Here is a 26,806-nt window from a genome sequence, read left to right on the forward strand (position 1 = left end):
TTTTTGTTTAGCAAACCATTTCTAACATAGCAATGGTTTTCAACTTGTGGTCCACAGTCTCCTGTGGGAGGGTCCACCGACTGTGTCTAAGAGGTCCACGAGAGGTTGTCATTACTACGGAACAGAGAATCTTCAGATTATGCCTAACATTTCCAAAAAGGGGCCGCATCTCCATTCGAAATTTTTTTAGGGTCTACGAATGAAAAAAGTTTGAAAACCACTATAACACAGTATTCAAACATTATTGGTGGATTTTTAAACTGAGATAGTTAATGAGTAAATTGCAAGGTCTGAATAATAGATAGAAGTTTCTATGTTACTAGATTAATCAGCAGATGTCAAACATTGTTTACTGGGAATATGAACATTGATTTTCCTGGCACAAAAATGGTGGATGTCAGCGCAATACAACACAAGGCAGATAGCAGTCCAAGCACTTCAAGCGTCTCCAACTGCAGGAACAGTCTCGACTTCATGGGTGGGATTTTCTGAAGTGCTCAGCATTGATCTGATTTTGTTCCTACTGACATCTATGAGAGCGAATTCAATCCAATGCTGAGCATTTTCACAAATCAAATGCCATAGATAGTATAGTACGCTGTGGATTTGATTCTTTTCTCACTTACTGATTTTATACCAGTGTAACTGACTTCAATTTAGTATTGTAAAGGGGAAAAAAAAAGAGTAATTTAAGCACCCCTTGATCCATTCTGCATTTTCAACTTGAGTCACAGATACTTGTTCATAGTAGAATCTGACTTTTACAAAATTATATATGTATATTTTGTAAATCTCAAAACATTCTGCATGCAGTGTTGTTATAGCCATGTAGGTCCCAAAATATTAGAAAGACAAGGTGGGTGAGAGAATATCTTTTATTGGACCAACTTCTGTTGGGGAGAGCGCTGTGATTCTCAAAAACTTGTCTCTCTCACCAACACTAGTTGGTCCAATAAAAGATATTATTTAACTCCCCTTGTCTCTCTAAAATGTTCTATATTCATTTACATTTCAGGATGAGATGCAGGATTTCAGAAAATTCTGATAAAGCATGTATAGCTATGTGTGTATGTGGATGAACCCCTCAGCTCCCACAGTCGTGTGGGTAATCAGTTTCAGTAACTTTTCAGAGCCTTGTTTGCAACCTAAGCAGTATTATGTTGGCTGACATATTACAAAGCTTATCTGTTTATCAGAATCTTAAAATATCCTGAACTAATACATCAAAATGACTTCAAAATTATTATCTGTTGTGGTGAGTGGAACATTTCCCCCAATTTTTTAAAATAATTTGTGCAATATAGATCAGTTACAAAGTGTGTTCAAATACAAATGTAATACCTGTACAACAAGATATTGTAATTTACGCTGGGTGGGAAACAGTTCTCCCATCCTGTAAACATTTCAGATTTGAAAATATTTTCTTGTTCTGCACAGGGATGAAAGTGAGACCTTTCAGATGTTTTCACCAGTGTGTGCATGTGTGTGTGACAGAATATCCTGGCGGTTAGGGTGCTCACATGGGATCTGGGAGAACCAGGTTCAAGTCCCTGCTCCAAATCAGACAGAGCAGGGACTTGAACCTGAGTCTCCCACATCCCTGGTGAATGCCATAACCATTGGTCTCTTGGCTATACTGGCAGCCTTTGTCTCTCCCCAGAAATGTGATCCTGAACCTCAGAAACCAACCCTTTCCTATGAACATTTTCCGATGAAAAACCATTGTGGCGAAAAATTCCCAACCACCTCTAACTGCAATGCTATTATTAACCAAATCTCATTACTGAGGAGGACAAACAAGTAGTGATATTTGTGAGAACAGTCTAGGCAGCTGATAAAGAGGTCTCCCTGGCCCCAATGCAACAAACACTTACGCATAGTGTCATAAGGTAGCTCTTGTCCTTTAAGAGGCAAGAAGCAGCACACCTGTGACTGATGAGCTAAGCCCAGCTGCATTTAAGAGAAAGCATCTGGCACTAGAGGGAAGAAGAAGATTTCCTGAGTCAGAAAAGGGGCAGAGAGAGCAGGCATGGGACTCTCAATGACAGAGAGAGTGCAGAGAGCCAAAAGTTCTGCAGGAGCTCCCTAGGAATGGGTGATGGGCCAGAAGACAAGAGATTTAGGTAGTGAGTGGGAGAAGGAGACTCTGGAGCAAGAGGAAGGCCCAGAGAACACCCCTGTCCAGTACAAAGGGAAGAGAACTGGCATAAGTTTCTCCCTTCACACTTAAAATGTTTTCCATGGCTGGACTATTCTGTGGTTTGATAAACTAGTTAATCATTGGAATGAACGTTTCACAGCAATGGCTTATTTTGTGTGTCGGCAGGGCCTAGCAGATTGGGATCACTATTGTAATACAAATAAATAAATAAAAGGAGACACCCATGACTTGGTGTATGGAAGTACTGGTACTGCATATTCTAACAAACGATGTGCTTTACATTGTTTGTTGAAGAGCTTTTAAACATTTAATCTCAGGAAGTATGAGCCAAAAAGTTTGCCCACCCCTGTCCTACAGGATCCTTCTGAAGAAAATCTGATAAAAACAGATTATGGAATGAACTACATTATTTGTCAGACAGACTGAAGATTACAAGCAGACTGAAATGAAACTATTTGAAAAATTGTTTAAAACTATAAGATATTTATAAGATAAGATAAATAATTGTTTAAAACTATAAGATAACAAAACGAAAATTCAAATGAAAGTGACCAGACATTGTATAAGACATTTAAAGACTATGGAGGAGGACACCTATTCTGTCCAGTCTTACAACACTCCATCAGTGTAAATGATGGACAAATTTGACCCAACCCACCTAAACTTCATTGACTTCTATGGTGCAGGACAAGGGCTTAATAGTCTATCACACTACCTTACTCAAGCTTGAACTCTTATCCTTCTCTGCTCAGTTTCTCCACTGAGCACTTCCCAGGGTCTCTCTCTGATAGTTCAAATCCGGACTTTTATCAGAGCTTTTCACTGGAGCCTGCTCTAGTCCCAGTGGCTGCTCTGTCTGTTTCCTGGAAATATCCAGTGACACTGGTACTAAAGCCTCGGTCTTCAATCTGTCTTCACATGATGCCAAGAGGATTGAAAAGTTTAAACCATTTATTGAGGGAGAAAATTTGAAAATCCATGTAAGTGACCTCAAGAGAAGCAACTATTATATTAATAAAATTATTATAACTTTTTTTGGTTGCTGCAAACTTGTTTGCAGCTTTACTGTATATTAAGATATGTTAATATCTGAACATACAAGTGTGTTATAGCCAGGAGGCTTAAAAATACAATAATACTTCTACATATTCAGTTAGTTGGTCATAAAATGTTCGGGCTGATAAAAGAAATTTCAGGTTTCTGTTCTGTCTCCCAAGGGCAAGCAAACCCCAAGATGATCACCGCCTTGGCCATACACCATGTTTATGACCCCTATAAGTTTTATATGGACTCAGACCTATCTGCATTTTAAACTTTACCTTGCTTAACCTTATACTATTTTCTTTTATGCTATGGTTAAAAAATGTATTCATTATTGAAATGTGTACTTTACTCTAAATAACAAACCATTGTAACTCTGAGGTCAAGAAACACCAACCATGTAAAACAATCATGATTTAGGAAAAGGAATGCAGGGTTTTGTTATCAGATCAATAAACAGAGGTAAAGTAAAGCTATACACTCTCTCTCTCTCTCCTCCCCTTCTCCCCCCCCACTTTTCTTTTCAAAGAAAAACCTGAGTTTAAACCCACACTAAGAATTGGAAAAATATTCTTTTTGAAATTGATTTCTTTTGTAAAAGTATTAAAAGTATTCACTCTTCAAATCTGGAGAACATTTATGCTGGAAAAAGGTTACAAAAGATATTGGTTACTTCCAACTCATGTTTCCAATGAAGGTAAAAACCTTTGTGTTTCTCAAATTCTTAGGATGACATAAGCTTCTTTTGAGATGTATATTTGGAAATATTTTGTATGTGAATACAAACCTTCACATAACAGCCTGATATCATTGTTCTATCAATAGTAAGATGTTTGATGTATCATTTAGCAAGATCATCTGATGTTAAACTAATTACTAATGTAAAAAGCCATATAAATAGAGAATATTTATATTAATAGGGAATTAATTAATTACTCAAACCTCTCAAAGACTGGGAAAAAGAAGAGAGGATACATTTTTTATGACCATTTGAGCTTAAAGACTCTCTTAGATAATTTAATTTAAAAAGACTACTTTGAGAGCTAACTGTTTTAAAGAGAACAGGAGTGTGTTTGGACTCATCGGAAACAGAATTTCAACTAATATTAAACCCTGATGGAATAAAAGGTATATCTCAGAAAACTGACTGAATAAAAGAAAGAGTTAAAACTCTAAACTTAAAGATGTTCTCCTGCCACAAAAACAAAGGAAATATAACTGTGAAGAAAGAATTATAACCCTAATGTTAATAAACTACACATTCATAAGACGAAGACAGTACCCATGAAGACATGGAAACAATGAAAGGGTGACAGCTACCAGCTTTGAATATAAACAATTGTAATTTCATGGCAATAGGAAGAAGAAGAGTATAAAATTGAGAAGTGAGCACCCCTCACGCACAGACCCTCTGATACCCAGCTTAGACAGTAAACACTCCACAACTCATCCTGTCTATCTCCTTAAGCAAGCTGCCACAGACAGCTAAGAACAATAAAGGACACTCAAGAAGAAACTGACCCCAAGTCTTCCCAAGACTTCAACATAGAATCACAGTGGATTGGTGAGAGAAGGTTATACTGCCAAGGGATTAGATTTAAACTCTTGTAATGGTTTTATAGAGATATGAAACTGCTGTTGTAACTTAGAATATCAACAGTTTCTCGTGTTAATCACAGATGGTTAGATCACGTATTCCTGGAGAGGAGACAGTGGCTAAATATTGGTAAATACAGAAACATTGGAGATGTTGGATGTAAGATTCTTAATATTGGTTAACTGGCCTGTCTCATGACAGCTCCTTAAATGGCTTCGTCTAAGTAACTGATTTAAATATTTTTTCAGCTTCATCATATATAGTTATAAACTGGCTGGTTATTTATTAATAACCAACAGGTTCCCCTTCCCTGAAACAAAATTATTTTGCCCATCTATAAACATTCTTAGTTACCTAAGGATATACTAAAGAATAGATTTACAATAATTTTAGGAAACAATATATTTTGGTCTTACTTTCCCAAGTTAAAAGCACCCACCCAAGAAATTGTCACTCTCAAGAGTGTAATCCTGGGGTTGGTAACCTTTGGCACACGGTCCACCAGGGTAATCCGCTGGCAGGCCGTGAGACATTTTGTTTATGTTGACCGTCTGCAGACACAGCCCCCCTGCAGTGGCCGCGGTTCGCCATTCTCGGCCAATGGGAGCTGCGGGACATGCTGGCCGCCATGTCCCGCAGCTCCCATTGGCCAGGAACGACGAACCGTGGCCGCAGGGAGGTGCGGGGGGCCATGCCTGTGGATGGTCAACATAAACAAAATGTCTCATGGCCCGCCAGCGGATTACCATGGATTATCTACCATCCTGATTTTACAGGGGGGATTTCTTTATTTCTATTTACTTCTATTTTTTATTAAAAGTCTTCTTGTAAAAAACTGAATGCTTTTTCATTGTTCTCAGATCCAAGGGTTTGGGTCTGTGGTCACCTATGCAAATTGGTGAGGCTTTTTATCCAACATTTCCCAGGAAAGGGGGGGTGCAAGTGTTAGGAGGATTGTTCATTGTTCTTAAGATCCAAGGGTCTGGGTCTGTAGTCACCTAGGCAAATTGGTGAGGCTTTTTACCAAACCTTGTCCAGGAAGTGGGGTGCAAGGTTTTGGGAAGTATTTTGGGGGGAAAGACGCGTCCAAACTGCTCTTCCCCAGTAACCAGTATTAGTTTGGTGGTGGTAGCGGCCAGTCCAAGGACAACGGGTGGAATATTTTGTACCTTGGGGAAGTTTTGACCTAAGCTGGTAAAGATAAGCTTAGAAGGTTTTTCATGCAGGTCCCCACATCTGTACCCTAGAGTTCAGAGTGGGGGAGGAACCTTGACATGGTGGCATAGTGGTGGGATTAACCTGAAATCATTTTGAGATCCAGTTGAGATTTTTTGAACTAGAAACACAGATTTTAAAAAGGAATTTTTTTTTTTTTCCTGTGGAAAGGAAGTCCAGAAAGCAGCTTTGAAACTGAAAGCAGCTTGGGTTTTCTCTGCTTTGTGGCCAAGCAGAGACAAAAGGGGATTATCTTTGTGAATTGCAGGTTTTCTTTGCCTGGAGGCAGGGTACTTAACTCCTGCAGGGAAATTCACAGTCTTCCAACCCAGAGTTTTTTTTCCTTTTCTTCCTAAAAGTAAATAGGGGGGGGTGTGCTCTACCCATTTGCCTGGAGACAAAAGTGACAGGGTTTTTTTTTTTAGGATTTTGATTTTTTTGTTTTACAAGGAGCACAGGTTTGAAAAGGAATTTTTTTTTCTTTGGGCTGGGTAAGCAGGTTTCCAAGTAGTTGGAGGTTTTTTGCTTTAATTTGGGCCCAGAGCAGAGACAAGGGAATTGTCTTTTTCTGTAGGCTGACAATCACTATCAGAGAATAGGTATTCTATTCCAGCACAGCAAAATTTTACAGCCAAGTTTTGTTTGTTTATTTCTAAACCTCGGGTGTAAAGTTAGTTAAAAACAGAGAGGTTAGAATGGCAAAATCCGCGGCTCGACTACAGCTCGAATTAGCCAAATTTCAGGCTGAGGAAAGACAAAGGGAACATGAAAGACAGATAGAACTCATGCGGCTGAAGAAGGAACAAGAAAGGGAGGAAGAACAACACCAAGCGGCTGCTCACAGGAGAGCTATGGAAGCGAGGGACAAAGAACTGGAGGAGAAGGAAAAAGAGAGGAAGTATGTGGAGGAGATGGAGAAGATAAAGGCTCAGCAGAATATCCCAACAAACCCTAGTAATCCTTCTCCAAGTACCACTTCCCATCCCAGAAAGTTCCCCACCTACAAGGCAGGCGATGATACTGAGGCCTTCCTAGAAAACTTCGAAAGGGCCTGCCTTGGGTACAACATCTCTACTGACCAATACATGGTAGAGCTGAGGCCGCAGCTCAGTGGACCCTTAGCTGAGGTGGCAGCTGAAATGCCTAAAGAACACATGAACAAGTATGAACTGTTTAAATCCAAGGCGAGAGTCAGAATGGGGATAACACCCGAGCAGTCTCGTCGGAGGTTCAGAGCCCTAAGGTGGAAACCAGACATGTCATTTACCCGACATGCCTACCACATTGTGAAACATTGGGATGCCTGGATATCAGGAGCAAGTGTTGAATCTCCAGTAAATTTGCCCTTCCTAATGCAAATGGAACAATTCTTAGAGGGTGTTCCTGAGGAAATAGAAAGATACATCCTAGATGGGAAACCCAAAACTGTAATTAAGGCAGGAGAGATTGGAGCCAGATGGGTGGAGGTGGCAGAGAAGAAGAAAACTGGTCGCAGTTGGAGCGGAGACCAGAAGGGACCACCCCAGACCACACCCTATTACCGGGGGCCGCCCAAAGCCCCACCTACCTCCCAAAGAACCCTCCAGACCCCTTATCGTCCCACCACCCCGTCCTCCAGCAACCCTCCTCGCCCCAGTGACCCGTCAGCTGGACGATGTTTTAAGTGTAATGAGCTGGGGCATGTAAAGGCCAACTGCCCCAAGAACCCCAACAGATTACAGTTCATTGCACCGGAATCACACCAGAGGTCCACAGGCCCAGATACCTCCCAGATACCCTTGGAGTGCAGGGAAACTGTGAGTGTGGGCAGGAAGAAGGTCACCGCGTGGAGGGACACCGGAGCACAAGTGTCAGCTATCCATGCTTCCTTAGTGGACCCCAATTTAATCAACCCAGAGATCCAAGTGACGATTCAACCCTTCAAGTCCAACTCTTTCAATTTGCCTACAGCCAAGTTGCCTGTCCAGTACAAGGGCTTGTCAGGAATGTGGACTTTTGCAGTCTATGATGATTATCCCATCCCCATGCTGTTGGGGGAAGACTTGGCCAATCATGTGAAGCAGGCCAAGAGGGTGGGAACGGTCACCCGCAGCCAGGCTAAACAAGCCGTGAGGCCTAGCTCTGTTCCGGAAACTTCTATCAGGACCCAGTCAGAGGTGATGGACCCGGACCCCAGGCCAATGTCTGCAACAGCAGTAGTGGATCCAGTCCCAGAGACCCAGACGGAACCAGTCCCAGAACCGGAACCAGCCGAACAACCAACACCAGACCCAGTGTCAGCACTGAATCCAGTACTTGCAACCTCAACACCAGAGGGCCCCACTGAACCTGAACTGGCAGCAGCCGATAACCCTACAAAAGAGGCTCAGCCGGAGCCTGAATCCCAACATAGTGCACCAGCGGAGAGCGGTTCACAGTCAACAGAAACAGCTCCATCCCCTATATCGCTTCCAGAGGGACCAAGCCTAGGTCCACAATCCAATAAGGAACTGATGTCCCCAGCATCAAGGGAACAGTTCCAGACTGAACAGGAAGCAGATGAAAGCCTCCAGAGAGCTTGGACGGTGGCACAGAGCAACCCACCGCCTCTCAGCTCTTCTAATCGATCCAGGTTTGTTGTAGAAAGAGGACTTTTATACAAGGAAACTCTTTCTGGTGGACACCAGGAAGACTGGCATCCTCAGAGACAGTTGGTAGTTCCAACTAAATACCGGGCCAAGCTCTTGAGCTTAGCCCATGATCACCCTAGTTGCCATGCTGGGGTGAACAGGACCAAAGACCGTTTGGGGGGATCATTCCACTGGGAGGGAATGGGCAAGGATGTTTCTACCTATGTCCAGTCTTGTGAGGTGTGCCAAAGAGTGGGAAAACCCCAAGACCAGGTCAAAGCCCCTCTACAGCCACTCCCCATCATTGAAGTTCCATTTCAGCGAGTGGTTGTGGATATTCTGGGTCCTTTTCCGAAAAAGACACCCAGAGGAAAGCAGTACATACTGACTTTCATGGATTTTGCCACCCGATGGCCGGAAGCAGTAGCTCTAAGCAACACCAGGGCTAAAAGTGTGTGCCAGGCACTAGCAGACATTTTTGCCAGGGTAGGTTGGCCCTCCGACATCCTCACAGATGCAGGGACTAATTTCCTGGCAGGAACTATGAAAAACCTTTGGGAAGCTCATGGGGTAAATCACTTGGTTGCCACTCCTTACCACCATCAAACAAATGGCATGGTGCAGAAGTTTAATGGAACTTTGGGGGCCATGATACGTAAATTTGTAAATGAGCACTCCAATGATTGGGACCTAGTGTTGCAGCAGTTGCTCTTTGCCTACAGAGCTGTACCACATCCCAGTTTAGGGTTTTCCCCATTTGAACTTGTATATGGCCGTGAGGTTAAGGGGCCATTGCAGTTGGTGAAGCAGCAATGGGAGGGATTTACACCTTCTCCAGGAACTAACATTCTGGACTTTGTAACCAACCTACAAAACACCCTCCGAACCTCTTTAGCCCTTGCTAGAGAAAACTTACAGGATGCTCAAAAAGAGCAAAAAGCCTGGTATGATAAACATGCCAGAGAGCGTTCCTTCAAAGTAGGAGACCAGGTCATGGTCTTAAGGGCGCTCCAGGCCCATAAAATGGAAGCATCGTGGGAAGGGCCATTCACGGTCCAGGAGCGCCTGGGAGCTGTTAATTATCTCATAGCATTCCCCACCTCCAACCGAAAGCCTAAGGTGTACCATATTAATTCTCTAAAGCCCTTTTATTCCAGAGAATTAAAGGTTTGTCAGTTTACAGCCCACGGAAGAGACTATGCTGAGTGGCCTGAAGGTGTCTACTACGAAGGGAAACGTGGTGGTGGTGTGGAAGAGGTGAACCTCTCCATGACCCTTGGGCGTATGCAGCGACAGCAGATCCAGGAGCTGTGCACTAGCTATGCGCCAACGTTCTCAGCCACCCCAGGACTGACTGAACGGGCATACCACTCCATTGACACAGGTAATGCTCACCCAATTAGGGTCCACCCTTACCGGGTGTCTCCTCAAGCTAAAACTGCTATAGAACGGGAGATCCAGGATATGTTACAGATGGGTGTAATCCGCCCCTCTGAAAGTGCATGGGCATCTCCAGTGGTTCTAGTTCCCAAACCAGATGGGGAAATACGTTTTTGCGTGGACTACCGTAAGCTAAATGCTGTAACTCGCCCAGACAACTATCCAATGCCACGCACAGATGAACTATTAGAGAAACTGGGATGGGCCCAGTTCATCTCTACCTTGGACTTAACCAAGGGGTACTGGCAGGTACCGCTAGATGAATCCGCCAAGGAAAGGTCAGCCTTCATCACACATCTCGGGCTGTATGAATTTAATGTACTCCCTTTCAGGCTGCGAAATGCACCCGCCACTTTCCAAAGACTTGTAGATGGTCTCCTAGCGGGATTAGGAGAATATGCAGTCGCCTACCTTGACGACGTGGCCATATTTTCGGATTCCTGGGCAGACCACCTGGAACATCTACAAAAAGTCCTTGAGCGCATAAGGGAGGCAGGACTAACTGTTAAGGCTAAGGAGTGTCAAATAGGCCTAAACAGAGTGACTTACCTTGGACACCAGGTGGGTCAAGGAACTATCAGCCCCCTACAGGCCAAAGTGGATGCTATCCAAAAGTGGCCTGTCCCAAGGTCAAAGAAACAGGTTCAATCCTTCTTAGGCTTGGCCGGTTATTACAGACGATTTGTACCGCACTACAGCCAAATTGCTGCCCCACTGACAGACCTAACCAAAAAGAAACAGCCAAATGCTGTTCAGTGGACCGAAAAGTGTCAGAAGGCCTTTAACAAGCTTAAAGCGACACTCATGTCTGACCCTGTACTAAGGGCCCCAGACTTTGACAAACCGTTCCTAGTAACCACAGATGCATCTGAGCGTGGTGTGGGAGCAGTTTTAATGCAGAAGGGACCTGATCAAGAATTCCACCCTGTAGTGTTTCTCAGCAAAAAACTGTCTGAGAGGGAAAGCAACTGGTCAGTCACTGAAAAAGAATGTTATGCCATTGTCTACGCTCTGGAAAAGCTACGCCCATATGTTTGGGGACGGCGTTTCCACCTGCAAACCGACCATGCTGTACTGAAGTGGCTTCACACCGTCAAGGAAACTAACAAAAAACTTCTTCGGTGGAGTTTAGCTCTCCAAGATTTTGATTTCGACATCCAACACATCTCAGGAGCTTCTAACAAAGTGGCTGATGCACTCTCCCGTGAAAGTTTCCCAGAATCAACTGGTTAAAATTGTCCTTGAGATGTGGAAAATATTGTTAGTCTTTATGTACTTGGTAGTATATTTAGAGATGCATGTGTCTTATTAACTCTGTTTTTCCTAGAGCTCCAGGAAGAAATCCCAGCCAGTGTTTCACCCTAGCTGAGATTTGGGAGGCGTGTCATAAATATAAAGGGAAGGGTAAACCCCTTTGAAATCCCTCCTGGCCAGGGGAAAGCTCCTCTCACCTGTAAAGGGTTAAGAAGCTCAAGGTAACCTCGCTGGCACCTGACCAAAATGACCAATGAGGAGACAAGATACTTTCAAAAGCTGGGAGGAGGGAGAGAAACAAAGGGTCTGTGTGTCTGTCTATATGCTGGTTTCTGTCGGGGATAGACCAGGAATGGAGTCTTACAACTTTTAGTAAGTAATCTAGCTAGGTATGTGTTAGATTATGATTTCTTTAAATGGCTGAGAAAAGAATTGTGCTGAATAGAATAACTATTTCTGTCTGTGTATCTTTTTTGTAACTTAAGGTTTTGCCTAGAGGGGTTCTCTATGTTTTTGAATCTAATTACCCTGTAAGATATCTACCATCCTGATTTTACAGGGGGGATTTCTTTATTTCTATTTACTTCTATTTTTTATTAAAAGTCTTCTTGTAAAAAACTGAATGTTTTTTCATCGTTCTCAGATCCAAGGGTTTGGGTCTGTGGTCACCTATGCAAATTGGTGAGGCTTTTTATCCAACATTTCCCAGGAAAGGGGGGGTGCAAGTGTTGGGAGGATTGTTCATTGTTCTTAAGATCCAAGGGTCTGGGTCTGTGGTCACCTATGCAAATTGGTGAGGCTTTTTATCCAACATTTCCCAGGAAAGGGGAGGTGCAAGTGTTGGAAGGATTGTTCATTGTTCTTAAGATCCAAGGGTCTGTAGTCACCTAGGCAAATTGGTGAGGCTTTTTACCAAACCTTGTCCAGGAAGTGGGGTGCAAGGTTTTGGGAAGTATTTTGGGGGGAAAGACGCGTCCAAACAGCTCTTCCCCAGTAACCAGTATTAGTTTGGTGGTGGTAGCGGCCAGTCCAAGGACAACGGGTGGAATATTTTGTATCTTGGGGAAGTTTTGACCTAAGCTGGTAAAGATAAGCTTAGGAGGTTTTTCATGCAGGTCCCCACATCTGTACCCTAGAGTTCAGAGTGGGGGAGGAACCTTGACAGTCAGGTTTCATTCTAATTGCATTGTCACGACATTTTCTGAGTAACTAGTAAGTATTTCAGAATTAATACTGGATAGAGGTAGACATGAGATACTAGAGTTGGACAAATGCTTTTCAATGAAATTATATCAGTAGAGCAGATAATCCTTTTTATGCTAGTGTTAGTTTATTCAGGAGAAACTGTCACCATAACAACTCTAGAGCAGCTTTATGCAACCTGGATTTGTGCTGGAAATGGCCTAACCTGAAGATTACTTTAGATAAGCTATTACCAGCAGGACAGTGGGGTGGGAGGAGGTATTGTTTCATATTCTCTGTGTATATATAAAGTCTGCTGCAGTTTCCACGGTATGCATCTGATGAAGTGAGCTGTAGCTCACGAAAGCTCATGCTCAAATAAATTGGTTAGTCTCTAAGGTGCCACAAGTACTCCTTTTCAAAAGTTTCAGTTTCCATTATCTGACTCCTTTATTCACATTTACATTCAGCATTAGAGCTGAATTCAATAATCCATAACAACTAATGTATTCAGTAAATGTTGCTTCTTTTTCTGATTGTGAATTATCCAAAAATGGTATGCAAGTTTCTCAAGTTTATTTAGTATTAGAAGTTATTCACAAATAATTTTGTTGATTAATTCCTAGTGGCCTCGGGATCCCACCTCAGCCAGCACTGCAAAATCCTACCTCAGCGCCTCATCGTGGCGCAGCGGTGACCCAGGCCACCTGACAGCTATGGTAGCGGGGCGTATGCCCTGGTAGGTCTAACCATGCTACAAAGGTGTTAGACTATCCAATCCAGGGAGGGGTATTGCTCACTCAGAGGAAACAGCGCTTTTCCTTCTCCTTAGAGGTTGAAGGCTAGCTAAGCTGGAGGAGATATGCATGCCTGTCCGCCTAGCCAGTGGAATGGCTTGAAGTTAACGGCTAAAACAACACAAGTAAGTGGGTCTTAGTTCCCTGCGCATCATCGAACCATTCTACGGTGGTGGAGCAGAAATTGAGCAACGAGAGGTTGCTAAAAATGTCAGGTGCTAGGCCAACATGGAAAAGGACAACCCTCGCTGTGTGTACTTACAATTGTAGGTCGCTGGCGAGGGAGGAAACGTTAAACCATCTCATGGAAGAGAAGAAAAAGGATAAGATGAGATATCCTTGGTGTCTGCGAAACCCAACGAAAGGAGAAGTTGGAAGTCAACTGGAAGGATGGAAGCGCTGTGAGGCTCGGAAAGATGGCGCTAGAAATGTTGGAGGAGACGGATTTATCGTCAGTAAGGATTGGTCTTCGAAAGTCATATCATGCCACCTAATATCATCACGTATTGGTGTGCTGCATCTTCAGATGGAGTCAAAAGCTACACTCAAGGTCATCCAAACCTACATTCCCACAAGTGCAAATGAGGACAAAGTGGAAGAATTCTACTGAGAGCTCAAAAGAGCCCTTGCACAAAAATCCACTTACACTGTCACAATGGGAGATTTCAATGCCAAGGTCAGGCGAGGGAAAGCTGGTGAAAAGTTCATAGGGAGATACGGCAGTGGCGAAAGGAATGAAAGAGGAGAAAGGCTGGTAGCGATGGCAGAAACTAAAGAACTGTATGTGGCAAATACCTGGTACAAAAAGAAGACCACAAGAAGGTGGACGTGGATCATGCCAAACACGAAGAGCAAGAATGAAATAGACTATATTTTAGTCAGTAAAAAGGCACATCGTTCAAGACGTCTCTGTGGTGCAGCCTTTCAACACCAGCAGTGACCATCACCTGCTTAGAGCGAAGCTGATTTTTGATGAAGCGGTGGAAAAGAAGGCGTTACAGATGGCAAACAGAAAACAGCGGCCAAAGACATTCAATGAAGCAAAGCTGTAGAAAGCGATTTCTGGGTTTGACTGGAGCCAGACGGAAAAGTGTGATGAGAACTATAGTGTCTTTGCTGACAAGCTGAGACGTTGCATAAAAGCAGCTGGAATTGAAAAGCTGATGAAACAAAAAGCTTGTTGGAGAGGCAGAGAAACATGAAAAGGAGCTCGGATAACAACCTGGAGTACTCCATTCTGTGCCAGCTTATATAGCGAAAACTGAAAGACAACTTTGAGAACTTCCAGAAAGAAAAGCTCCTCAAAACAGCTGAATCACTCAAGAGCCTCAGGACATGCAAGCAGGAATTGATGCAGCATAGACTGAGTGTAACAGCATTGAAGAACAAGGATGGAGAGACAGTAATCAACAGAGCAGGGACAGAGGAGGTCTGCAAGGACTTCTATACAGAACCGTTCAAATCAAGAATCAACGTCCCTTTCCCAACGCTCCAAGAGTCAGAAAAACACGTCCCCCCAGTAATCGTCAGTGAAGTCCGAAGTGCACTACACCAGATGAAGAAGGGAAAAGCTCCAGGCAAAGACACAATAATGTCAGAAATTATTTCTGCAGGAGGTGAAAAACTTTGGAAGGCCCTCGCTTTAAGATTTAGTAGATATCTTGAAGAAGGAAAAATACCATCAAGCTGGAAGGAGTCGAATACCATCCTGCTGCACAAGAAGGGCGATCGAGAAAATCTTAAGAACTAACACCCTATATGCCTGCTCTCTCACATCTACAAGCTCTTCACACAGGTGATAACGAACCGACTCTCACAGAGTCTGGATGAACAACAGCCAAGAGAGCAGGCAGGGTTTTGAAGAAATTTCAGCATGATCGACCATATATTTACCCTTAGCCAGCTCCTAGACAGAGCGAGGGAATACAAACTCCCCTGTGCATTGCTTTCGTCAACTATGAAAAAGCCTTTGATAGCGTCGAGTTTAACGCAATATTAAAGGCACTCACAGAGCAGGGCATTAACACATCAGTTTGTTGAAGGAAGCAAATACTGGATGTACAACAGACACTACTTTCCTCGAAACTCCCTTCCGCATCCTAAATCGAGAAAGGCATAAAGCAAGGAGATACGATTTCACCAGAACTATTCACCATCTGCCTCAAAATGGTTATGAACAAGATCAACTGGAGGAGTGGTGTCAACATAAATGGAGAATGATTATCCCATCTCAGATTCGCAGACGACATCGTACTAATTGCCAAAAGCACCAACCAACTGCAGAGCATGCTACGAAGACTCGACAAGAAAATCAGTCAGGTCAGCCTAAAAATGAACCGCTGCAAAATGAAATACATGCGATCAGATGTCTTACGAAAAGCCCGAATAACAGTAACAGGAAAAGAAATTGAAGAAGTGGAACAGTACATATATTTAGGCCAAGAAGTTAATATGCGCCAAGACCTTAACGGAGAACTCTTGCGAGGGCTTAGGGCAGGATGGCGTGCGTTTAATTCCATCAAGGACGTCCTCAAAGGAAAAATCGACAAGACCACACGTACAAATATCTTCAATTCAACAGTGCTGCCAGCCACGCTGTATGGCAGTGAAACGTGGGCACTGACGAAGAGAGAAGAACAGCGGCTGTCGGTAGCTGAAAGAGCAATGGAATGAGCTATGTTGGGAATTTCCCTTCTGGATCGCATCCCAAATGAAATGATCAGAGAACACAGCAGTGTGAAAGATATTGTCGTGGAAAGCAGACATAATAAGATGCGATGGGTGGGCCACACAGCATGGCTCACGGACAATAGGTGGACCGCAATCATTGCTGAGTGGTACCTGCGAGAACAGAAAAGACCACCCGGTCAGCCTCCAAGAAGATGGGAAGATGACACTGAGAAACGTTTCGGACGAACGTGGAGAAGAAAGGCAAGAGTGTGAGAAGAATGGCAGACGTGTTGTGATCGGCGCAGTCTTAACGACAGCTGAAGACCGATCGATTCTAGTGTTTATTTCGACTATTCAAGATACAACATTTGAGCTGTTTTGGTTTTCCAGAATAGATTAATATAGCTGTTAAGATCAGGTATATATTGCAAAAAATCTTCATTATGAATTTTAAAATGTGCTTCTCATGAATATTATTCAATATTCACTTATTAGTCATCAAGCATTTCTGTCAGCAAATTTGTTCACTGGAAAGAAGCACAAAGGGGTTGCAACTGCAGTCAAAGTAATTTATCTAAATATGAACTAATATCTGCAGAATTTATTTTTATATTGAGTATTCACTCAGCCCTGTTTAGAACAGTGATGTACAGTAACATGACTTCTGGATAAGGAGAAGGTTGATCATTGGAAATATCAAAGTCTATTTTTTTCAACAATTAAAAATTGTCTGTAAACTTTCCTTTGTGCTTAGTGTCCCTTTGGAAAATGTCCTGAAAGCAAGGGATTTTGTGAAGGCCACTATCATACCTATGATGTGGACTGCTAATGTTTTTTGTATTAATGGGCATATAAGCAAGCAGGTTTTTCTTATTTGCTATCTAAGGTAGAGCTTAGCTTTAGGACAACATTAGACATAAGCAAGCTTTGTGGCTAGCTTGGCACTACATTTCAAGGCAGCGCAGTGGCTCAAGGAGGTGTTCCACTGTAGGAAAAAAAGGCTCCATGCTCTGAGACTCCATCACTTGCAGTACAGGCTACGGAAGAAGCCTTGATGGCCAAAATACAAGTTCCCTACACAGAAGGGTCCTGAGAGAGTAAGAGCACTGAGGAAACTTGAGAGGCATAGCAGAGATGGGGATATCTGAAAGTGGGAACAAGGTATGGGGGAATCATTCTACTTGGAAGGTGGGAGGTGGAAATTCCAAAATATTCTCTGTATAAGGCACCATCACATAATTCCAACCCCCCCAAGATCACGGTTTTTCCACTTTCTGGCTGCTTTTTCTCTAGCAAGTGGATTAAAGGAATATTGCTTTCAAGAAATGAAAGCGAGTTTCCTTCTTGAATGATATATTTGGCAGTTCCTACAGACCGGAATCATTATACCTGATGCAGTCAATGGCTTCTACTTTCTGATGATGAATACATTCATTCCTGCAGTATATATAATTCCCTATTGTTTGTATATACTGAGTGACCTTTTCAAGCAAAAGGTTTTTTACTTAGCAAGATAGACACTCACAAGTAAGACACTCACAAACTCTTTAGAATGATTAAAACTGGGCACAAACTTGTCATACCTAGCACAGTTATCAGTTGATATTCACTGGCAAGCAAACAAGACAACAGGTCAACCAGTGGGATTAACCAGAATTTGAGTGCTTTGTTATATTGCTACCATCGTACACGAGGAAAAATCCATATATGAGACGCTGTGTTGTGACCCAAATATTAAGCACACTGTCTACCAGTTCTTGAATGTTTTCAGCTGTGTATATGTTTATAAGAAATAGGCAACTTGTAGGATCTATTACAGCTACTGCCACTGCTTAGACATGGTGCTGGTGACAGCACTACATATGCCAGGCCTAAAACAGTGCTAAAAATATCCTGACAGCATCACCCATGAGCCTCAAAACTACCCTACTTAAGAGTTTTCATGTGTGGGTTCATTATGCTCTAGGAATTATTCTGGGAAAGTTCTGTAAAAGCAGCAAAGAGTCCTGTGGCACCTTATAGACTAACAGACGTATTGGAGCATAAGCTTTCATGGACGAATACCCACTTCGTCGGATGCACCCACGAAAGCTTCTGCTCCAATACATCTGTTAGTCTATAAGGTGCCACAAGACTCTTTGCCGCTTTGAAAGAAAAAAGGCATTTAACACTATCACCATTGCTGTGGTTGTGTTATCGTCTTTCCCTCCTCACTGAGTAATGGGCCTACCCTAGCCTAGATCTTCCTCTTGCTTCTAATGTATTTATAAAATGTTTTCTTGTTACCCTGTATTTTGTCCCTACATGCTTGTGTTGTTTCTTTTACATTCATCCTTCATAATCTGACATAGTTTCCACTTTGTGGATGACTCTGTTGTTGAGTTTCAGGTTACTAAAGATTTCCTGATCTCTTACCATCCGTCTTTGCCCTGAATAGAGTGTCTCTAAAAACTGCCAACTCTCCTAAACTCTTTTTTCCTTAGACTTGCTTGCCATGGGATTTTACCTACCCATTCTAATGTTTGTTAAACTCTGCCTTCCTGAAGTCCATTGTCTTTATTCACCTGTTTTCCCTCCTACCCTGCTACCATTCCTCCTACCATTCCTTAAATCCTCTATCATTTCATGATCGCTTTCACCCACACTGCCTTCCACCTACTTCCGAGAAAGGAGCCTGCCTTGATAAATCTATACATTCTGGAGGCTACTTTATTTCATAAAATGGGCAGGACCAAGGATGCAGCATATCTGGCTACCTTAAGGCCCTACTAGTATTATTATGCAAAAACAAACATATCCCTTGGAAATACATACTTAATTTTACAAACTACTTTTTCCTACTCAAAAATTCAGTGATTAATAAAAGAAATAATACTCCAGTGTGTGGTATATAGAATATAACCACACCTCTCAGACACTGGAGACGGTTGGCTGTCAGCTCAGCCTCTCTCTGCAACCAAGACGTGTAGCTGTAACAACTGGACCCCCTGGAAACCATTTAACTTGTAGCTGTGCGCTGCAGTAATTTCCGAGTGCAGAAGGGAATGGTGAGATTGTACTTGTCAAAAAGCAAAGGGCTAGACTCTATCTAGCAATGACAAGGTGGAACAGAAAGAATAGGAAGGAATAAGGATCCTATCCCACACCCACCTTAGAGTGGCTTCATAGGGGTCAGTTATAACTGCAGCTGGCTGGAACCTATAAGTGGAGAACGAGCAGACTAGCAGACAGAACCATAGCTCTGGCCTCCTCACCCACATGTGTTTACCTGTGGCACTCACTGGTTGAGTGGGGATGAGGGACTATGTGACATCTTTTAAATGAGTGTTGGCAAATTATCCCTCCACTAGTACAACTGAAGAGTCCAGGAGGGATTGTGACTCTCTGAGGAATTGTGCTCCCTCTGGGGTCTTATACACCACCCATTTCTGTAAGCTGCATGCACAAAGCATGATTGTACCCAAATAAATCTTTACAGCACATGACAGTACTGAAGTGTCAATGCCCTGAACTTCTGGGGACACGTTAATCAGCTGCCTCATTCCCATCTCTCCTATTCCGCTGGACATTCCCCATCTGCTGGTGGCTGGCAGCTCCATGTCCCTGAGGGTGGCTCGTATTTCCTCTCCTGCGCTTCACGTAGCAGCTGTCCGTAGAGACAGCTAGGCTGGCTCCTCGTTTCCAGCTGTTTTCCAGGCCACCAGGCTGTGCTTTGCAATGATGAGCCAAGATATCTGTAGAGGCAGCTGAAAGCATGGAAAACAGAAAAAGCCAGCTCTCTGCAAACTACTAGTAAGTGCTCTGCAGACCATGAGTGGTAAATGGACAGCGTTTGAGAACACTGCTTTACAGACAGATTGTATTCCAGATAAAAATTAAACACACACAATTTTACAAGTTTAGAAACTTTTGTGGTGCTACAGCTAGCATCCTGAGAGGTGACTTATGTTATATGGTACTGTGAACTGGTGGACAGTTTCACCAGTCAGGGAATGGAAATAAGCTTCATGCCTATGTCGTTTTAAGGTCCTTTCACTGGATTTATTAAATTTCCACTAAACAATCATAAAAAAAAGTAAGTCAACTGAAAAATACTGGGCAGCAACTCCCAGAAGGCTTTCTCCACTTGATTCAGGGGAGAAAACACATCCTTCCTCACCTCTCCCGCCTTCCCCTTCCTTTTATGCTCTACCTTGAGCAGCCTATGATCAGCTTGGACCAGTTAACAAGCTGCAGCACCTTTACTTTGTCAGAAGTATGGATTAGGATAGTGACCAAAAGTCAATGTTAACTAAAAATGATGGAATACAAAGGAAGATTTATTGTGACTACAATGGCATTAATAGACGTTCCAGTGAACAGACTGTAAAAAGTCTTCTGTTCTACTCTGAGAATTATTTATTTAAGAAATTGAAGAAAGAATTTTTGAGTTAGGACTCACTACAAATTTAAGACTTGAACTGTGTTTTTTTTTTTAAATGTGTCTAATATTTATTTGAAAATAATTCAAAAACAGCTAGGTTTAACTATAAACTTTCTCTCTACCACATGAATGTACGTTTATTTTAAAGTAATATATGTAATTATACCGTTTAAACAAAAATGTTAACTAGAACATCAATTATGTCTCACTATGCCTTTGTTCTGACAGAAAAGAAGGGATGGTTTTGTATGTCAAATTACTGCAGTCTTCAAAATTATATCTATACATATGTGTGTGTGTATATATATATATCGTATATATGGAGAGAGACAGAGAGACTGCAGTCTTCAAATCAAATTTCATATATATGAATGAAGACTCTACTACCCATATATGAAAGACAGATCTTCCTACTCCTTTTCAGAATACAGCAAACTCTTCAAACTTGGAACAGCTAACATATTAACTAAATCATTCACTAATAAATCATGCCCAATATTTCAGCAGCTCAAACACTTACAGGGTCTCCCCGACGTCCTCCTGGTCCTGTAGAACCAGGCTGCCCAACTTCTCCCTTTAAAATGAAAAGAGCGTTGAATAGGAAACTCAACCAAGACCAATAAATAATCTTTCTGTGCAAAAAGAATAGTGAATTCAAACGGGAAAACATTTTTAGATGGAAAATAACGAGACACCTGTTCGGCCTCCCGGACAGCAGCGTCGTGAGCAAGAACGAGGTGATCCGCAGCAAGGTGCTGTGGCTGACTGAGCAGCTGCGCAAGCGCTAACCGAGCAATAGCTTCGGTAGGGGTGGCGCGGGGCGGTGGGCTGGTGAACGCCGGCGGGGCAGGGGGGGCGCAGCTGAGCGCCAGCCTGGCAAGAGGGGCTGCCGGACGCCAGCCTGGCGAGGCAGCCCCTCCCCTGCCTGTGTCTGTCAGGTGCTGGGCTGGGGGTGGCTGGGCTGTCGCTGCCCCAAGGGAGCTGGGGACGGGCACTGGCTGGGTTGTGCTGTCTGGGTGCCAGGTTGGTCCGGCCCTGAGCCATGCTGTGGGCAGTGGGGGGCTCCCCCATGGGTAATGGGAGCCCACACCCCAGGCTGCCAGGGGGATGCTTGGTGCCCCCTGCCGGACCCTGCCAGCTGGAGCTCTGGCCTCCGCAGCCAGGCTGGAGCCCCTGGGAGATCCCCCGAGCCAGGGCTCCTGCTGGGCTGGACCTGGGGCTCCGAGCTGGGTCCCCACTCTCCCGGACAGCAGCGACGGGCACATGGCTGTGGGAGCTCAGGGCATGGGCGGCTGCTGCTTCCAGAGCTGGGGCATTCCCAGGAGCACCAGGCAGCCCTAGGGGAGGCTGTGCAGACAGCAGAGAAGCTGGTCTCTGAGCTGAGGCTGCCTGGCCTCATGTGCCAGGCAGGGGTGCCTTGGGCCAGGGCATCGCCCCGGCCCCTGGGGCGCAGGGACTGGTGCCAGGCTGAGTTCTCATGTCCCCCCTGCTGCAGGCAGTTCAGTCCCAGCCTCGCTCTGTCTCCTCTAGGGAGCTGTACCCGCTGCGCTGCCACCTTCGCCATGCTCAAGAAGGGGATGAGTCCTGCTTGCTTCCCACCCGCTCCCATCTTGCCAGCTCCGCTGCAGGTCTCTCTGGACCCTGGCCAGGCTGGCTCAGCTGGGCAGTAGTGGGGCTGGCTAGGGCCCTGTGTGTCCAGTGCCATGGTCAGTGTCCCCCGACTGCTGCGTGGTGCCTCCTGGTCACCCTGTGCCCTGGACTGTTCCTGCGTGGGTCGGCTCCTTGAACCTGCCAGCACCAGCGCTGCTCGCAGGCCTTGCTCGCCGGACAGGCACCCGCCATCCCCCAAGTGTCCTGCCGCAGGGCCCAGCCGCCATTCCCCGCCTGGCACTTGGCCCAGGCTGCCACTTGCCTGACCCCGCAGGGTCTGGGGTGAGACAGCATGAGAATAAGCCACGTTTAGGGTCAGAGCGGGGAGCCCAGCCATGGGACATGAGGACCCTGGCACCGAAATCATCCCACGCACGCCAGAGCCCGCACGCGGCCCCAGCTGGGTGAGAGCCCCTCTCCGGCTGCTTGTCTTCATGCACCCAGGGTTCAGCTGCACCCCAGACAGCGAAAAGGGACTGGTCTTAGGTCAGGTCTATGCTGGTGAATTAGCTGGCCCCAGCTGCATGGTCTGGGGTGTGAAATTCACCCCCCCCTGCCGACTTAGGCTCTGGTGTAGACAGCGCCGGGCTGCCGCTTGGGGAGATGGGTTACTCTCCGTGCTGGACTGCATGTCTATGCTGCAGCGCCGGCTCTGCCCCTTTCTAGTGTTAATTGCAGGCATGATTCCAGCTGCCATTGTTACTAAGAGTAGTCCTCTGAAAATTATTTCAAGGCACTTCTGAACTATTGCATTACCAAGCAATGACCAAATAATTATGTTCTGATTCAAAACATGCATGTTATTCCTTACTAAAAACTCAAAGAAATAGAAAAAAAACCAAAAAGTTCCAGAAATTAGTGTACACAAATAAAATATGTCTAAAAGTTAAGGTATAATAAGTTGCTGTCAATTTAATTTACAAAACCTGGGTATGCAGCAACAATTTCTATCACATTCTTTCCCAGAACAAATATGTTTATGAAATTTTGTAAGAGAACAGAAAAGCTCCAACAAAGACAGACTTTTTTTAATCCTCTGATTTTGATTACAATGGAGCCAGAATGAAATACTGCAGATGGCAAAAGGAAGCTGATAAAATGTTTGAATGAAGCAGTAATAAAAGACTTCTGTTAACTATTACATTCTGAAGCAATTATGGCACAAACTCTTTCTCACACTCCATAATAAATTAACTTGGTGAGTGACGGGAGTAAATGAGACTTTCCACACACAACTATTTCAAGAATATTCTACAAAAGGAGATGAAAAAAAGTAGTAACTTTGGGCCTATCATGCACTTATACTAGAATAGTTAATTAAAGGAAAAAAAGATAAATGTATTTTAGTTTGAATGTGTACATTTACATTTTTTTTAATCATATGGTTTACTGTAAGAGTGAAGGCAGATTATATACTCTCAAAATTCATGTTTTTCAAAGACATACATTTCTTGAAAAAGCCATAAGCACATATACATTTGTAAGAAATTTTGTGGAAAACTCTGCGTCAAACTAAGTGTTTAACTGGAACCAAACCCATCTTATCCTATACCAGGGATGAGAGAAAGTTATGAGATTGAGTTTTATTTGGTTCTGATAAAATGAGAGTTCTGGGATGCTGCCTATTTGATTTTATCATCCAAGTAGTCTCAGAAGCAGGGAAACAGCTCCTTTTCATACTACAATATACAGTATATATTTTCAAATGGAATTCCATACTCTTGTATGCACTCAATTTGGATGCCAAATCCAAATCCCTTGATGCATTTATACAAGTCAAAGTTGGGTGATTTCTCAGATATGTATGAATAATTATGACTTGCATGAATCAATGGGATTTTCAGACCAAAGTCAGGTGAATGCAAAAATGCTGAAAACTAAATTGAATGGTGAATAAAAATGTGAAATGTTTAAATACTAGAGAAATCCAAAACACTATCAGTTGCTGAAGCATGAAGTAATTTCTTAATAAACTATCATCAGAATCTTTTCTAACTTTACCCAGTTTGTTCTACCCATTTTTGAAAGGTGCAGAGAAATCAGAAAATAAAGACTAAATCAAATAATCTTATTAAAGTTATGGTCCCCAAAACTTGCCAATTTGACCTAAGATTAAGTAGATAAGCTGAGTATCTTCATTATTCCCTTGTACTTCCTCCCTATAACATCTAAAGGAAATAACCTCAATATTTGCACTGTTTGAAGTATCTTACTGCAAATATTTAATTATTAAAGGCAAGTTTCAAATTTTCAAGGCCACCACCGTACATGTATTCTCCTTGCCAAATATATTCTAAACATAGTATGACCACCAGTACTGTTGTAGATGATCACTTAAATTCAATGAACTTGTCAATACTGAAAGGATTATTTTATGAAACTGAACTATGAAGTAGTTTATTTGACACAAACAAACTTCATTATTATATCAGACACTGAAAACCAGCTTGCATATTGCATTAAAAATTGAAATGCCTAGTGTCTTCCTTATTTCATCTCAGAGTAATGGGAAAACCAATAATCTAATAGGCTCATGACCCACAGCCCCCAGTATGAAGATCAGGCTTTGTTCCTTGCACCATCTACTATTAGGAGGCAGATATACATTTAGCTAAGATTGTGAAGAATTGGGAGCTCAACATAATAAAATGTGCTGAAGTAGTTCTCTCTGTTTCCCATGAAACCTGCTAATTCCCATGCACTACCAACTGATGGAGGTGGATTCTTGGTGTTAAATTAGTCAAACATGAGGCATATTTCAGGTTTAGAGCTAGATTGTGCCCGCACATGTGTACGCAGTGTTTTGGGCCATTTTCCCCCTTTCAATAGCTATCATAATAATCAACTCTTTATCATTTGCCTGTATAGGAAAGAATTCTGTGAAGAATATATATATATCCATATCTGATGTTTTAAATTATTCACAGAGTTAGAGGAATACATATGGAAATGGAAAGAACAAGATTAATCCTAAGCAGTCTTTGATAATCACTAATAATACATTCCCAAAATAGCTCTTCAGCAATTGGGCCCTGATCCAAAGCCCACTGAAACCCCAATGGCTTTGACTAATGTCTACCAGTACTAGACACAATTTTTATTTCCAGTTACCACCCTCAAAAAACATCCTAGAAATAACTAGACCTATAGCAATGTTATGTAAGGCTTTGGCAAGTTACTGACACTTCAAAAATAAAATACAATTTATTGAATGAATATGTAAATACCTTAAAGCCAGGGCTTCCAGGTAATCCATCCTTCCCATTTCTCCCAGGTTCCCCCTGTGGCAACAGGTAACATGACACTATTAGTAATATTAACAAAGTAAATTTAAAGGCAAAATTGTCCTTATAGAACTTACAGATCGTCCTGGCATTCCTGGAAAACCTGGATCACCTTTTTCCCCTTTAGCACCCTGGAAAAATATAAGAAACAAAAAAAAAACCAAGGAAAATGATATTTAAATAGTATCCTCAAACTCAGCTACATGATTTCAGCACAACTAATCTGAAATTCACACACTTGTTTGCTTTCATTTCTATGAAAATTTGCAATGGAATTTTCTACATATAAAAGACTATGGACCCTATGCTGTAGTCTTTACGCAGGCAAAAGGCCATTATTATTGAAGTGTAAAATGGGAAACACAGAAATCAAGCAACAACCCTGCTTCAAATGGCTGAGATTTTAGACAGACAAAGATCTGAAAAAAATAAGACTGTAATTTAGAATGTTTTTGCTTGTTTTACCGTGTATGTATGTGTGTGGTGACTGTGTTATATTGACAGACTAGAATTGATTAGCTGGAAAAAGAGTTTTCAGGAGGTATCTGAATGAAGAGCTCATATTGGAGCAGAGATATTGTTCCAAACATTGACTTCAACAGAGGTATACCTGAGAATGCACTGTCGGATTCAATCTATGTAAATAAAAGGCATTTTACAATGTGAACAAATCAGAAAAATGCTGGCACTTCTTTTTATGATATTCAATTCACACTTGCCTTTTTTCCGTAAATTCCTGGTGGTCCTTGATCTCCCTTAGGGCCCCTTTCACCCTACAACAAAATAAGCATAAAGACATTAATTTTGCTTTTAGAATTTGAGCTAATTATATACAGCTACAAACGATGTATTCCAACTCACTGTTTGCTTAACAAATAGACTGGCTAAAAAGAGGGAATCCCTTTCCATTAATTTTGTTTGCATTTTTAAGGAAAAGCTCTCTCACAGTGGGATAAAACACCAAAAACAAACATTTTCACAGAAAAGGATTAAGAAAAATTCTGTTTCAGGAGAACAGAAACGGAACATTTTTTGGCTTCCCAGCTGCCCTCAAGAAAATGTCGTCAATTCAACAGTTCCACTCTTCCTCCCTGCTAACCACTAGCTCTGGGAGCTAGAGAGGCAATGTGCGTCTCAGTTCCCCAGAGCTAGCAGGGGAAGGTGAGGAGGCAGAGTGGCCCACGCTTTGCTGTATTTTGACAAAAGTCTAGTCAAATCTGTAATAGATTCAGCAAAACATTTTGTTTTACCAAAGTGATATTTTCTGACAAAACTAAGAAATGCATAGCTCAGATCTGAAAAACAGTCTGCTAAAGAGTTCAGGATGATAAATTAAATGTGATTTCAGAGTGGCAAACTCTTGCCAACAAAGGACACAATTCTGCATGACAGTGAGCATCTTCTGCAAGGTACAGATGGCCTATGAAGTACCACATGCTTAGTATCTCTGGGGAGATGTTCAACAATTCATAGGTTTAATGCC

At 42.8% G+C, this 26,806-nt stretch overlaps 1 protein-coding gene across 1 annotated transcript in view; it reads right to left on the reverse strand.

Moving 5' to 3' along the window:
* Positions 1-26,806, reverse strand: part of LOC144262006 (uncharacterized) — a 139,624-nt gene that overhangs the window by 57,119 nt on the left and 55,699 nt on the right. The window contains exons 13-16 of the mRNA XM_077811593.1: positions 26,043-26,096; positions 25,401-25,454; positions 25,267-25,320; positions 20,910-20,963 (exon numbers count right to left, since the gene is read on the reverse strand). Coding sequence (XP_077667719.1) covers positions 20,910-20,963; positions 25,267-25,320; positions 25,401-25,454; positions 26,043-26,096 — 216 coding nt within the window. The remainder of the gene's footprint in view (positions 1-20,909; positions 20,964-25,266; positions 25,321-25,400; positions 25,455-26,042; positions 26,097-26,806) is intronic.

This window comes from Eretmochelys imbricata, chromosome 3 (assembly GCF_965152235.1).
Source record: "Eretmochelys imbricata isolate rEreImb1 chromosome 3, rEreImb1.hap1, whole genome shotgun sequence".
Lineage (NCBI taxonomy): Eukaryota > Metazoa > Chordata > Testudines > Cheloniidae > Eretmochelys > Eretmochelys imbricata.